The 13,851-nt window shown below is 47.0% G+C and overlaps 1 protein-coding gene across 2 annotated transcripts in view; it reads left to right on the forward strand.

Annotated features, from left to right (window-relative positions):
• MTCL1 (microtubule crosslinking factor 1) overlaps positions 1–3,332 on the forward strand; it is a 130,522-nt gene extending 127,190 nt beyond the window's left edge. For both annotated transcript variants that reach the window (XM_044920948.1, XM_044920949.1), the window contains one exon: positions 2,690–3,332. In XM_044920948.1, the coding sequence (XP_044776883.1) occupies positions 2,690–2,884 (195 nt within the window). In that variant the 3' untranslated portion in view covers positions 2,885–3,332. The remainder of the gene's footprint in view (positions 1–2,689) is intronic.
• The last annotated feature ends 10,519 nt before the right edge of the window (positions 3,333–13,851 follow it).

Here is a 13,851-nt window from a genome sequence, read left to right on the forward strand (position 1 = left end):
GCTTTCTTCCTTCTTTGCACACCGTCTGGAAAGGTCCTCTGTGTAATTTGGAGTTGGTATCTGACATTCAGAAATGAGGCTGAATCATACCGGGTAGATCTGCCCTGTCCATAGAGCCCGCCAACTGCTTGCACTGGCCTGGGGTCCATAAAATTCAGGGACCGATTGGTAGGCCTAGACCTTCCAGAGATTTCTGCTCTCTGCTTTCAGAGGGGTAAAGGGATATTGGCCAGAGAGGGGACTTTCTCAGGCACAGAGGCCTGGCCTGTGGGCGTCTGTGAGCCCAGTGTTTTCCCAGTCAGCCTGCACCTGCTTACTGGTATTCTGGAGGCACATGCACACCACCAGATGCTGTAATGAGGTGTGACCTTAACACAATGAAGCTTTTCTCTCTTTTTCAACAACTGCACCAGAAGGAATAAATCCAAATGTATCTTGTCCTTCCAAGTGATCACCATAGGTGACATAGTAAGCACTCAATAAATATTTGTTAGATGAAATCAACAACAGAGCCATCCCTTGTTCCCAAAAAATAGCCTCAGAATTACCGTCTGAGCCTGAATCGAGGCTGAAAAAATACCAACTTAGCATTTGATCAAGAATTAGTCGCCCACCCACCTCACCCACTGGTCTTAACTCGGAGTGCTAAATGCAAAAATGCGATTGGCTCTCAAAGACGAAAACGATGCTCCCAAGATAAAATGGCCACATAGCCCATTGCAGTAGCCTCTCAGTGAAGGACAAGATCGTTTGCTTGTCTGTGCTTGTGTGTTACTAAAGAAAAAGCTCATTCTTGAACCCGTGGTCACACAGTTCTTCCTATAGGGGTTCACACGGGGAAGAGGTGGCACCACACTGTCTAATCAAAAGCCCGTTCTGGTTTAGCATCCACCAGGTGGAAAAGGGCTGCAGTGGTGTAGGAAAAAAATCTACGGTAGCAGCCATCCCAACGTTCAACACCCTGCCACATGTGTAACACACACCACACACTCACAGACAGCACATGCAGCACACAACACTCATGCACAAGATGACCCACAGCGCACACACAGCGTATCCTCATACACGGCACATACAACACAACACTCCTACACAACATGATGCTACACATACACAACATACTTATACACTACACAACACACACACAATACAAACACAACACAACACACAAATCTTAATACCGGGAGCAGACAGAAAAAGATAAGGCGGTGGCAGATTTCCCAAGCCCCGCATCAGTGGCGCATGCTCACGGAGGGGCTGAGGTGAGGGCAGGACAGCTTGCCCCGCCTAGTTTGCATTTCAGCTATTTCAGGCCGGGCTTCGTGGGCGAGGTCTTCCTGGTTGCCATGGTTCCCCATCAGCAGAGTGCTTTGCTAATCAAGGCTTCCCCATCCTCTGCTACGACATGTAGTCACAAAGAGGCCCGGACGGTTAGGAGTAGTCTCCAGTGTTCATGCCATTTTCCGCTGGGCCCAGGGGGAGGCAGGGACCACCTCACTCCATCACTCTTACAGAAGCACCACGCCGGCGCTCCACCTTTCGCCTTTCCTCTTCCCCCTCCTTCTCCCACTGCTCATCGACACAGCCCACCGTCTGGTCTCTGCTGTCACTCCCTGCTCCGCAGACTGTCCTTATCCTGGCCTCTGTGCGCTTGCTCGTCACATCTCTGTCAGTCCGCCGCCGCCCTTCCTGACAGGCTCTGAGCGCCTGTGTTCTCTGTCATTCTTCATTGCAGTGGCTTACCATCTCGGCTTTTTCTCATTTGAGTGTCCCTTGGGCGGCCGGGTTCCACCCCATGGAACTCACCGTTTCCTCACGCCCCCCACCAACCTCCCGGGCACCAGCATGCTCCAGGTGTGGGCATCCTTGGTTCCTATCTTGCAGACTAAGTAGCTCGACACTCATTAACACTAGAAAAGGAGCACGGGCCCTTGAGAAGAAGTATGATAGGTGTTTGGCCCCCCGGTTGAGTGTGTCGTGCATGATCTGTTCTCAGAAGGCGTAGGGTGCCCGTGACAGAAGCACAAGCACTCTGATTCCACTTTTTAAAATGCTGCAGCAAGGAAGAGTCGTTAAAGAAAACTAGACTGAAGTTAAAATTTCTGCCTGCAGCATTTTTTCCATGTTGTGGGAGTTTGTTTAACCCACTGCCAGTCAACTTGGAATAAGTAGTAGCAGAGTTTGTTTTAAGGTGCCTTGTTGCTAATGCAGCTGGATAAATCCTGGGTCTCTTCATGGGCCTCCAACAAGACCAAAGCATAGGGAGGCTGGCCTCTCAGGGCTGGGTCACTGTGGCTAGTAGATCATTCAGGAGGGCCAAAAGGTTGGGGTCAGCTGGGTCACGATGTGACCAGGTGGCCTGTGGCTTTCCCCACCTTCCATCGGCTCCAGCCCAGTTCTGAAGATGATGCATAAACATATCCATCTCACAGCATTGCCATATTTTGATCATAATTTGCTGTCTTCTCATTACTGTGCCACTGATCATCCGAGTTGAATTTTTCACTTAACATTTTAAATTACCCTCCCCGAGCAAATATAAATTAACATTCTGAAGTTGCCCCTGATCGATCCATTGCATTGACCTCGAGTCTGTTGAGAAGTGTGTTTGGGGAGAGTCACTCCCCGCCCCCTCCCGGAGGAACTGTCAGTCTGAGTAACCCTGTCTTTCTCTTTCTCGGCTTTGAAGGAACTACCTTGTTCTGCACTAGCTCCATCCCTAGAACCCTGCTTCTCCAGGCCCGAGAGACCAGCAAACCGTCGCCCTCCGTCCCGTTGGGCCTCCCATGCCCCTACTGCCTCACCGGCTCAGTCACCCGGAGACCCAGCCTTGTTGGAGGAGCTCGGCGACGAGGAGCCACCCGGGGAGAAGACACACCTGTGACGAGTGCAAGTTTGCATGGATTATCGGGGAATAATTCCCTGTAATTTGCATAACCACACCGTACTCATCAACCAAGCTCCGCCCACAAGAGGAGATCTAGCTTTCCCAAGGTCAAAGAATGTTTTTTTAAAAACACACAGCTGCTGAATGTCCAACCTGTGAACCTGAGATGTTTCTAGAACGAAACCGTAAACGTGCCTGTAATAACTTAATTTTTTTCATAGCTCAGAAAACTATTTTTGTCTCCATCTTTTTTACACAGTATATTAAACAAAAAAAGCTAGATAAGATATAAATTTAAAAAATAAAAGTTTTAAAGATGTACCTTTTAAGAGATTCTGAACACCCTTGCTCTCAATACTGACTGCCTCTCTGTTAAATTTGCACTGTTACTCTTTGGTTTGGTTTATTTCCACGTTGAATTAGACTGTTTTAAGTTAATTTTATTTTGTCAGTGTTTTTGTTTTTTAAGAATTTTTTGAAATGCTTCAGACTGTCTGATTCAATGAACTTTTTGTAGTGAAAGAGCCATGAAGCCAGTCAACAAGACAGAAATCCTCTCTACGGGAGGGGATACACATCTGCATTCTTGCAAAGGTACAGAGTCCTCAGCTGGGCTTACCAAATTCGCTGTATAATCCACATCCTTTACTCAACTTGCACGTCTTTGGGTTCAAAGAGCTGGGGTGCATGTACATATTGCTACTGTGGTCTCACCATCACGTAAGTGTGAGTCATCTGTCCCACCGTAATACGTTGTGAATCCCTCATACTGTACTTTTATCACTGTCCTCTTGCATCGAGATACAACAGCAATGGCATTTTTAAATTATTGTTAACGATGAACTGGCAATATACAGCGTTTACTCAAAATTTTCTTGTTTAAGGAAAAGCACTACAAAAAGTCAGGAGGGTACCACACTGAATCAAAGGATGGTGCCTCAGAGTCTGTATGAGACCATGATGAAGTAGAAATAAAGCCTTTACAAGATGGCGGCCTGTGCCGGGACCTCATGTTTCACGTGCCCTGCATCCTCTCCTAAGGGCTCAAGTGACAGTTTTCCTAGCCAGGGAATGAGGGAAAGGGGAGGTCCTGCTACTAACACACCTCACCTAACTAACACACCATGAGTGTGTGGTGTGCCACAGCTTCCCTGTTCTCTGTAAGAGCGTCCTGGGGTTGATGAAAAGGTGACTTCGTTGTGGTTGAAAACATGGCGGGCGTGGAGGTGTGAGGGAACTGTTACCCACAAGTCCAAATGTTGCCGGGCCTCCCTCCCTCTCCCCTCCTTGGGAAAGTGGGAGTGGCCAATCACCTGGCCGGTGCTTCCCTCCCTGACTGAGAGATGTCACCCGGCCTGTCAGTAGGTGACAGAGTAGGGGTTTTTAAAGAGGTGATGCTGCCAAAGAGCATAAGAACTACTTCAGGCTGAATGTCCTTCTCTAGACTTGCTGACAGAATAAGCTCTGTTCCCAGTGTTACCACAGTTCCGCCTTTAAATATTTTCCCCCAAAATGGAAAATGCCAGCTATCGGTGAGAACGTGGAGACACTGGAACCCTGGGGCACTCCTGGGGCAGCCACTGTGGAGAACAGCATGATGGGTCCTGAAGGGAAACCAAATCATCTGTGCTCCAGCAGCTGTGGTCATAGCCCAGAAGAATTGAAAGCTGGGACTTGAACAGCTATCTGCACACTGATATTCACAGCAGCGTGATCCACAAAGCCAACCAGTGGAAACAACCTGTCAGTCAGAGAGCGAATAAAGGAGATGTGGTCTGTCCACACAATGGAATACTGTGCAGCCTTAGAAAGCCAGGAGATTCTGGCACATACGTGCTGCCTACCACATGCACCAGTCTTGAGGATGCTATGTTAAGTGAAAGGAGCTGCTCAATCACAAAATAACAAATACTGTATGGTTCCACTTCTAAGAAGTACCTAGAGTAATTAAATTCATAGATACAAAAAGTAAGATAATAGTTACCAGGTTACAAGGGGAGAGGAAAAAACAAGGAGTTAGTGTTGAATGAGTACAGTTTCTGTTTGGGATGATGAAGTTCTGGAAACAGATGGTGGTGATGGTGGCTCAACAATATGACTGTACTTAATACCCCTGAACTCTACACTTAAAATGATTAAAATGGTATATTTTACCAGAATAACGATTTTTAATGCAAAAAATACTCCGCCTAACTACTCTAGACATAGGTGCAAACAAACTAACAAGTCAACAAACCTTACTTTTGTGCCTATCCTGTGCCCACGGTAAATGCTGGAAGGTGCATTAGTGTTTCTCCAGTTGGAAGCAACCAGCCAGCAGAAAGAAGGGAAATCGTTGGCACTCATAACTGGAAAAGTGCTAGAAGTGCAGTCACAATCCAGAGCCTCCAACAGCGCCATCAGGATTCTGCTCCCAACAGTCAGCTACAGCGGCCCCCAGCAGCTCCTATTTGTTGCTCAACTCCTGGAGAAAGAAGATCTCTTACCAGTGGCTCCAGCAAAAACCCCAGGAGTCCTAAATCTCATGGGTCTCCTGTAACTCACATGTCCCTCCCTGAGCCAACTGCTGACAGATTTGCCCAGCAGAGAAGAACCAGGGGGCTGGCAGAATAGAGGCGAAGGTGCCTGGCAGGAGCGAAGGCGGTGTGCCCCAGAGAGAACATGCTGTCTGGTTTCAGTGAGAAGGCAGGAGAGGTTGTTGGGTTGGGAGACCAGTAGGAGCAGAGGTGGTGGCAGTAAGTACATCAGATGGGAGCAGTGACAGGCTCATGGGGCTGGAAGCAGACCCTGGAGTGAGCAAAACCACACCATGCAGTGCCTTGAAAGCCAGTTTGGAACTTCTCCGACTGTCCAATTTTCTAATAGTTGGGGATATGTATGCTTGAGTCCATTTGTTGTGGAACTACTCCAACTCCTGCAAAAGCAAGACCTTAGTAAGTCAGATGAAATCATGTTCTAGACTCCTGTCCAAATGAATGCCTTGGGCAGCTAAGTGGGTAATGCTGGGCTCTGAAAGGGGAGCAGGTGCATCAGGGGCCAGACTGCAGGGAGTGTCTGTTAATATCTTCAGGAGCTGTCCTCAATATGCCACTTGCTTTTATGTCCTGAAGAAAGAAGCAGAGGCAGATTCCTGGAGCCCAGCTAGCAACCCTCACACGCGGGGCCTGCCCTGCCCATTGGGCTGGGACCAGCACCAGCCGCCCAGAGACAGATCTCCTCAAACTGTACTCGACCTGGGCTTTTTTTTTTTTTTTTTTAATATCTGTGCATTCCCTGATATTAATTTTTATTTAGTACATTTGTGTTTCAGTCTCTTTTTAAAAAAAAAAAAGGTTTTATTTATTTGAGAGACAGAGAGGGAGCACAAGCGGGGGTAGGGGGAGAGGGAGAAGCAGGCTCCCCACTGAGCAGGGAGCTCGACACGGGGCTCCATCCCAGGCCCTTGGGATCATGATCTGAGCTGAAGGCAGATGCTTAACCAATTAGCCACCCAGGTGCCCCTCAGCCTCTTTTAAAATTAAACTTGCCAGAATTGAGCATATTTATTTTGTTCAAAAAGTAGCTGAGAAGGACAGCTATTATTTTCTATTGTCTAACTCACTGATTTTTTTTAAATTGTAAAATACACATAACACAAAATTTACCATTTTAACCATTTTAAAGTATACAATTCAGTGGCCTTTAGAGCATTCACAATGTTGTGCAGCCATCAGCATTGTCAAAACCCAAAACATTGTTCAGCCCTCCCCCCCCCAAAGGAAATAGACATTGGCAGTCATCCCCCCAGCCCTTGGCTCCCATGACTCTGTTTTCAGTCTCTGTGGATTTGCCTATTCAGGATATTTCATATAAATGGAATCACACAATATGTGGCCCTTTTTGTCAGGCTTCTTTCACTTAGTGTAGTGTTTTCTTTTTTTTTTTTTGAGGATTTTATTTCTTTTTATTTGACACAGAGACAGAGATAGAGAGCCTAAGCAGGGGGAGCAGCAGGCAGGCAGAGGGAGAGGGAGAAGCAGGCTCCCCGCTGAGCAGGGAGCCCGATGCAGGGCTCCATCCCAGGACCCTGAGATCATGACCCTGAGCCGAAGGCAGGTGCTTAACCGACTGAGCCACACAGGCGCCCCTAGCGTAGTGTTTCCGAGGCTCAGCCATACTGTAGCACGCATGCGTCAGTGCTTCGTTCCTTTTATAGTTAGACGCTATTACATTGTATGGATGCACTTACATGTTGTTTACTCATTCATCAGTTGATGGTAACGTGTCTATTTGTAAACCAAAAGGACATGCTTTGGCTATTTTAAGCAACCTTCAGCATTCCCCAGTTGCCAAAAAGGAGGCAATTCATGAATAATTAAGACACTTATCAATCAACTTACAGCACTGAGGCACTTTGGTGTCTTTGACTTTTAGGCATAGTTGTTTTCACAAGGCCCCCCAAGTACGTCTTCTGCTCACCTTGCTTGTCTTTGGTTTGCATTTAGTCCTTTCCACATCTTTCTTTGAATGCAGTGTGCACTGGAAACCAGTATAGCAAGAAATCAGGCTGAGTCATAAGCGAGCTGGGTGTTTGAATGGATCTGATGACACTGGGTCTTTAATACACCCTGAGTCACTAGAATCAGTGTGGCACCGCGGGTGGAAAAATCTGGATTTGAATTATGGTTTGAACACTTAAAGTAGTACAACCTTGGGCCATCTCTTGAAGACTCATTTGAAAAACAGCAACAATAATACCTACTTCCCAGGCTTATAAGGATCAAGGTTTATTGTGTGCAAGATCCTCTGCTAGGGGTTGCGAACACCAGACATGAACAGAAAAGACAAGCTCCTGCTTTTGCCGAGCTTCTGTTTAGTGATGAGAACCCGGAAAACAGAGGTGGGAGTGTGGTGTAGACATACTGAAAGGCTCCCCTAGGGAGATACCGCTTGAGCAGAGGAAGGAGCAGCTGTCGGCTGCAGGTGGGCAGAGGGACTAACCAGTGCAAAGCTGGGATGAGGAGTGTGCATGCGCCCAGCCTGTTTCGAGAAGCGGAAGAAGGCCATCGTAGCCTGTGCAAGAGGGAGAGAGACCAGGGAGCTTGGGAGAGGCCCCGTGGCCCACAGGAGAGTGTTCGGATTTTCAGCTAGGTGGGGGAAAAAATCCACTGGAAGATAATTAAATCAGGGGAGTTACTTTTTAGAAGATTACTGTGATATAAGAATAAGAGCAGGGCAAGGTTGGAAGGCATCCTGGTCAGACAGTTGTGTTGACCCAGAGAAGCCATGATGGTTTTTAGCTCCTGTTCTTATTAGCCACGTCACCACCAGGATCGCCACCTGCTGCTCGTCAAGAACCGGGCTTTAGAATCTGCTGCTGAGGATTCTGCAGGCCCACCGCCAAGCTCCAGGATCTACCCCCATGGTTCTGATAAAAACTGAAGGAAGCCCTTATTTATTCTGTGGCCTCTCAGGCTGGGCCAGCAGTCCTGCCCATAGCCTCTGGCCCTGAAGAACCGGTCTTCCCTCTTAGCTCCCATCCCTTCAGGGGCAGAAAAATTGCACAGCAAGGTTCGTATTCCCATGTTGTTGCATTTTGTTTTGTTTTTAAGCTCTGATCTTTCACAAGGAAGTTGGCACTTCTGAGCTATCATCCATCATTTGTAATTTAATAGAAGTGGCTTGTCTCTGTAGGGGGAGGACTGAGGACTCCAGGCCCCAGGGTGGTTGAGGAGGGCTGGAGAGGCAGTGATAGGGGCTGAACAACCTTATCTAAAAGAACAGGATAGGAACACAAAGTGAGCCGTTGTTTTTCCTAGGCCAGATTCCATCCATTAGATTGAACGAACCCACTCCATTCCAATGACAGAAGCTTCTGTAACTTCCCAGTGAGCTAATAAACTTCAGCAGGGTTCCAGGACTCCAAACCTCATCATCCCCACAGTAATCCTGGAACGATTCATCATTCATCAACCCACGGCCAGCACTGGCCCCCTCTAAATTCACTTTTAACGGATTAAAATAAAAACAAAACCCTGAAGATTCTGATGAAATAGGCACACCTAAGAATAGCTCGTGGAATTCTAAATTCTAAATCCCAAATTTCTGGAGCGTGATTAAGCAGTCATCTATAAAACTGTTTATACTTCTTGAATCATTTCACCTAGGGGAATTTACCCCCAAATAACCCCAGTGAGATCAAGGTAATTTGTAAAACAGATTTCATGACAGCACAAATTATACAGAAAAATTTGGGAACAGGCTAATAAGTTATGGTCCATCAACAGGTTTGAATACTGTGCTCATTTGTTTAAAAAACAATCTTAATGACCAGGGACTGGGCTAGGCCTGTGGAAATACAAACAAAAATGTGACCTGTCTGCTCCCAACAGGCTCATGACCAGGTCAAGGGTGTCCAATTTCCTTGGTTCAAATCCTGCTCCATTGCCTCCTCACCAGATGCCCTCAGGAAAGTTACCTATGCCCTCTGAGCCTGTTTCCTCCATGAAAAATAAAAAGAATAGTAGTAATCACCTAATAGGTAAGTTAGGGGGATAATGCTTATTAAGCACCTAGAATAGTGCTTGGAACTAGGTTTTGTTAAATAAAGTGATTATATAAGTGTCACATTATCATACAATATAATAAGCATCATAATAGTATATGTAAGTGTAGAATGAGCACATAAAAGGGATTAGTTCTGCCTGGGGCGATGGTCTAGGAGGACCACAGGCTGATCTGTTTGGTAAGTCTTTAAGGATGCATAAGGTTTCTCCAGGTGGAAATAGTGAGGGAAGGGAGAGAGTGAGAAGAACTCTAAGAAGTACTGTCAAAGTTATGCATGTAATACTCCTTTCAGATTTTCCAAGATTGATTCAAAATTATTTTCAATGACTTTTGTATATTGAACTGATATGTTTATCTAATGTGACGCCATGCTAAACCTTATTGGAAAGAAAACCAAAGGGAGAATAGCCGTTCATCCATCCTGACCCTCAGGACGCTGCCATCCATCCCAATATAGTCCTCCCAGAAGACTTGCAGTCATGGCATTCCTCGTGATACCAACATCCTCATCTACTCTGTTTATCATGGGTTCATGCCTGTGGACCTGTGAGTTAGACTCTGGACGGTACCAGTGTTCTCAAGGTAGTTCTAATAAAAAAGGAGCTAGGTGTGAATGTGGTTGTGTTAGTCATGAGAGTTCTTCATGAATATTCCGTGTACTCCTGAGCACATAATAAAAATCACTCCTCCCACCCCCTTGGAAGTTGGGTGTGGCTCTCTGCCAATGAATTGTGGATAAAAAGCAATAGGTGTCACTTCCTGCTGAAAGTTATAAGAGCCAGTAAGTACACCACTTACCTTGTGCCTTGGCAGTTGTGGAAGCACGTGTCCATCCAGCTGGGCCCCCGAGTGACTGTCATACTCGGGCCCACTTTAAATATGTAGCATGAGGGACAAAGAAGTCCTTGATGTGTTAAGCCACTGAGATTTGGGAATTGTTCATTAATGCAGCATGCCTTAGCCCATCCCAACTCAAATAACTGTCCAAAAAATTGTAAATATGTGTATGAAGAATATGAAGAAATCCAAACAGAAGATCAAATTTTCACAGCATAGAGAAGTGCTACTTTATGCTAACAAAGATGTAAGAGAATTTAAAGTTAAGCAAACGGTTATTATTTTTCGTATTGAATTCTTCAAATTCAGAATAAAAGAAATTTCCGGTTCCTTTAGCCAAGAGGGTAGATGAGGGCAGAACTGTGCTTATTACGAAACTAATTGACTACATGTATGAAGCAGAACCAGATGGGCCAAATATTCCCGCCATGCTGCTTCCTGCTCCTTTGCTTCTTCCTAGCTTCACTTGCTCTTGGAGAAGTAGAGTTTGAGCTCCTCCCTCGAGCCAGCCAGCTGAGACAAAGATGAGTAGTGATTGTCCCGGGGAATTACAAGTACAGGTTGGAAGAGACCTTAAGAGCATCCTGGTGTGTTAAGTAACTGAAGAATGCAACCATTTTGGGGGGGTTCCCTGTAACTTAGCACAGCAGTCTCTACCGGGTTGCGTTTGAGAATCACCCAGAGTAACTTTTTTTTTTTTAAGATTTTATTTATTTATTTGACAGAGAGAGAGAGAGACAGCTAGAGAGGGAATACAAGCGGGGGGGGGGGGGGGGGGGGGGGAGAAGCAGGCTCCCCGCGGAGCAGGGAGCCGGATGCGGGGCTCGATCCCAGGACCCTGGGCCCATGACCTGAGCCGAATGCAGCCGCTTAACGACTGAGCCACCCAGGGGCCCCGAGAATCACCCAGAGTAACTTAAGGCCTTTCCCCCAGCCACATAAATCAGACTCCTGTGGGTGTGGCCATCGGTATATTTTAGATGTTTCCCTGGTGGTTCTGTGCAGCCAGGATCGAGAACCACCAGTAGAGAATTTCTTAACCTAGTGGTTCCCAAATACCATTGCACACTAGAATCACCTGGGGCTTAAAAAATAAAATGAAATGTAAAATAAAATATGAAATATAAAATAAAATAAAACCTGTCTCTTACTCCAGACTTACTGATATACTTGCTCTGGGATGAGACCTGGGTGTCAGAAATTTATAAAGAATTAATCCCTATCAGAATTAATTCTGTTTTACAGCACAGTTGGGGAGCCATAGTCTTAACCAAATTTAAGAGCTTGAAGTTTAGTCAGCCAGACATGGGCACCAATCCTGACTCTACCACAGTGTGTGGCTACGGCCATGGTCCTTACCCTCTCTGGAGTTCGGTTTTTGCTAACCACAGCTGCCTCATAAGATGGCTGTGAGGACTTAAACAGTGGGTCAGCACTGTGTCTGTCCTGCAAGAACTGCTCAAGAAACACAAGTGAGTATCATCTCATTTCATTCTCTCGATTATCCTATAAATCATGTCCTAACCTTATAGCTAAAGGAATTGAGGATTGGAAAAGCGTTGGTTGCCTCAAGGTCCCACGATAATAATTGACAAAGCGTGACTCATCCCAAGGCTTTACTGTACAGATGCTTGCAGCTGCCTCAGACCCACCCCATTCACCACTCTGCCTGGGGCTAAGCAGTGGGGCCAGGCCGCCATGTTGAAGTGACCCTGCTATGGAACACATTTAGGTGGTCCAGTGGACCTGGGCCCACCTCAGCTCGCTTGTTTCTGCCCTGGAGCTTGAGGCTAAGTCGTGTCTTAAATTTCACTGACTGCATCTCTTTTCAAGATTGTAACATAGCCTCAGTTGACCTACTTGACCAGAATCGTTTTCTCAGTGTGATCATGAAAAGTAATGGTTACTCACACTGTTTCTTATATTAATATGGTACCTTTTCTAAAGGGATCATGGCCTGTTAAACCCTCATAGAACTCCTTACACAGAAGGATGAACTTGGGCACTGGGGATACATTATTCATATTTGCTTCATGGATTCTGGAGAAGGCAGGGAAATTGCCCAAGGCACTTCTACATCGCAGAATGTAATCCTTTGAAGGGAAAGTATAGAACCGCAGAACAAGATGGGGCTCCCAGCACCCTCAGATATGACCACAGGTTTACTTTGTTTACTTAAAATATGTGTTCCTCACTAGGGAGGGGCCAGTGCCCTGCCCCAGGGGCCCTCCCACCCCACACCTTCCGTGTGAGCAAAACTGTGACTTTGGTGGGGGCGGCACTGGGGCTGGTTGGGGCAGGCATGGGAGGGGGAGACAGGGCTGTTTAGCCCATCTCCTCTCATCTCTATTATCCCCTCACCTCTTTATTTAGATAGAAACAATTGACTTTTCACTGCTGCGGGGCATGAAGAGAGTTTCAAGAATTTTCCTAGTCCCCATTCAACTAGAATGAAGCCCCAAAGCTGCTCCTCTCCGGGAATTCTGGAGCAGCCACAGCTTTGCTAAGGCAGAATTTACCCCTATGGGCTCTGGGGCTGCAGGGTTGTAGGGTCACTTGTGCTGGCAATTTTGATGCCTGGGGAAAGCAGAAAGGATTTCTGGGTATGAAAAGCCACCCTTCTCTTGGCCACAAAAGGGGATCTCTCCAGTCACTTGTTGGCTACTGGATCCTGAAGGTCATTTCCAGGCCCTAGTGTTTAGTTAAAGCAAAACCCCAAAGTAAAAAGGCAGGAACATCTTTCCCCTGAGAACAGGGTGTCTTCAAAGGTCAAGTTCAAATTGAATTGAATTCTCAGAGCCACTAAAGATCTTGTCTAAATTTACCCTGACCCACTTAGGGGAGGAGTCAGAACCAAGCAGACTTTTTTTTTCTAATGAAATTTGGGACACTGTACTCAAGACACTGATGCCCCATAAATTAGCCAGTGGCCCCTTCGGAGGTTGGCTCCAACATTAACTGGCCACCTGGGAGACCAGATGGGCAGCAAACTGCTTCCGCGGGGGTCAGGACGAGGCTGGGTCCGCACCTGTGCGCCGTGGCGGCCCGGAGCTGCAGGCAGGATGTGACGCGCGAGCCAGCGGCTGGGGGATGCGCCGGACGCCGCCTGGTTGCCTAGCGACACCTCGCAGACGTCATTCATGAGCATCAGTAGCGGCATCTGGTGAGCACAGGGCTCTGGCATTTCGACAAAATGGGTTGAAATGATAAAATGGGTTTTAAGTCCCTGCTCCAGGTAGGAGATAGAGCAGATGGGGCATGTGCTTTGGAGGCCAGAAACCTACCTCCTCTTCTGCATTTAGAATGACCTGATCTGCTTTCCCCTGGGCAGGAGCACACCCCATGTGTGCCCAGGCAGGTGGCGTGGCCCAGCAGGTGGCTGTGCACTCACCAAGGAAGGCTGGTTTATACTTCCAGCCTCCTGCAGCCTAATTTTGCTCTGCTACTTGCAGTGACGTGAAAGTCAAAGGGACCTATTCTTGGCCTCCTTGGAACCCTGAATGAAGGCAGTGTGGCTTCGCAGGCGCACTGGGTTGTGAGCCCCATGAAGGCAGGGGTTCTCTTCCTTGTAACTTCACAGT

This window comes from Neomonachus schauinslandi, chromosome 14 (genome assembly GCF_002201575.2).
Source record: "Neomonachus schauinslandi chromosome 14, ASM220157v2, whole genome shotgun sequence".
Classification (NCBI taxonomy): domain Eukaryota; kingdom Metazoa; phylum Chordata; class Mammalia; order Carnivora; family Phocidae; genus Neomonachus; species Neomonachus schauinslandi.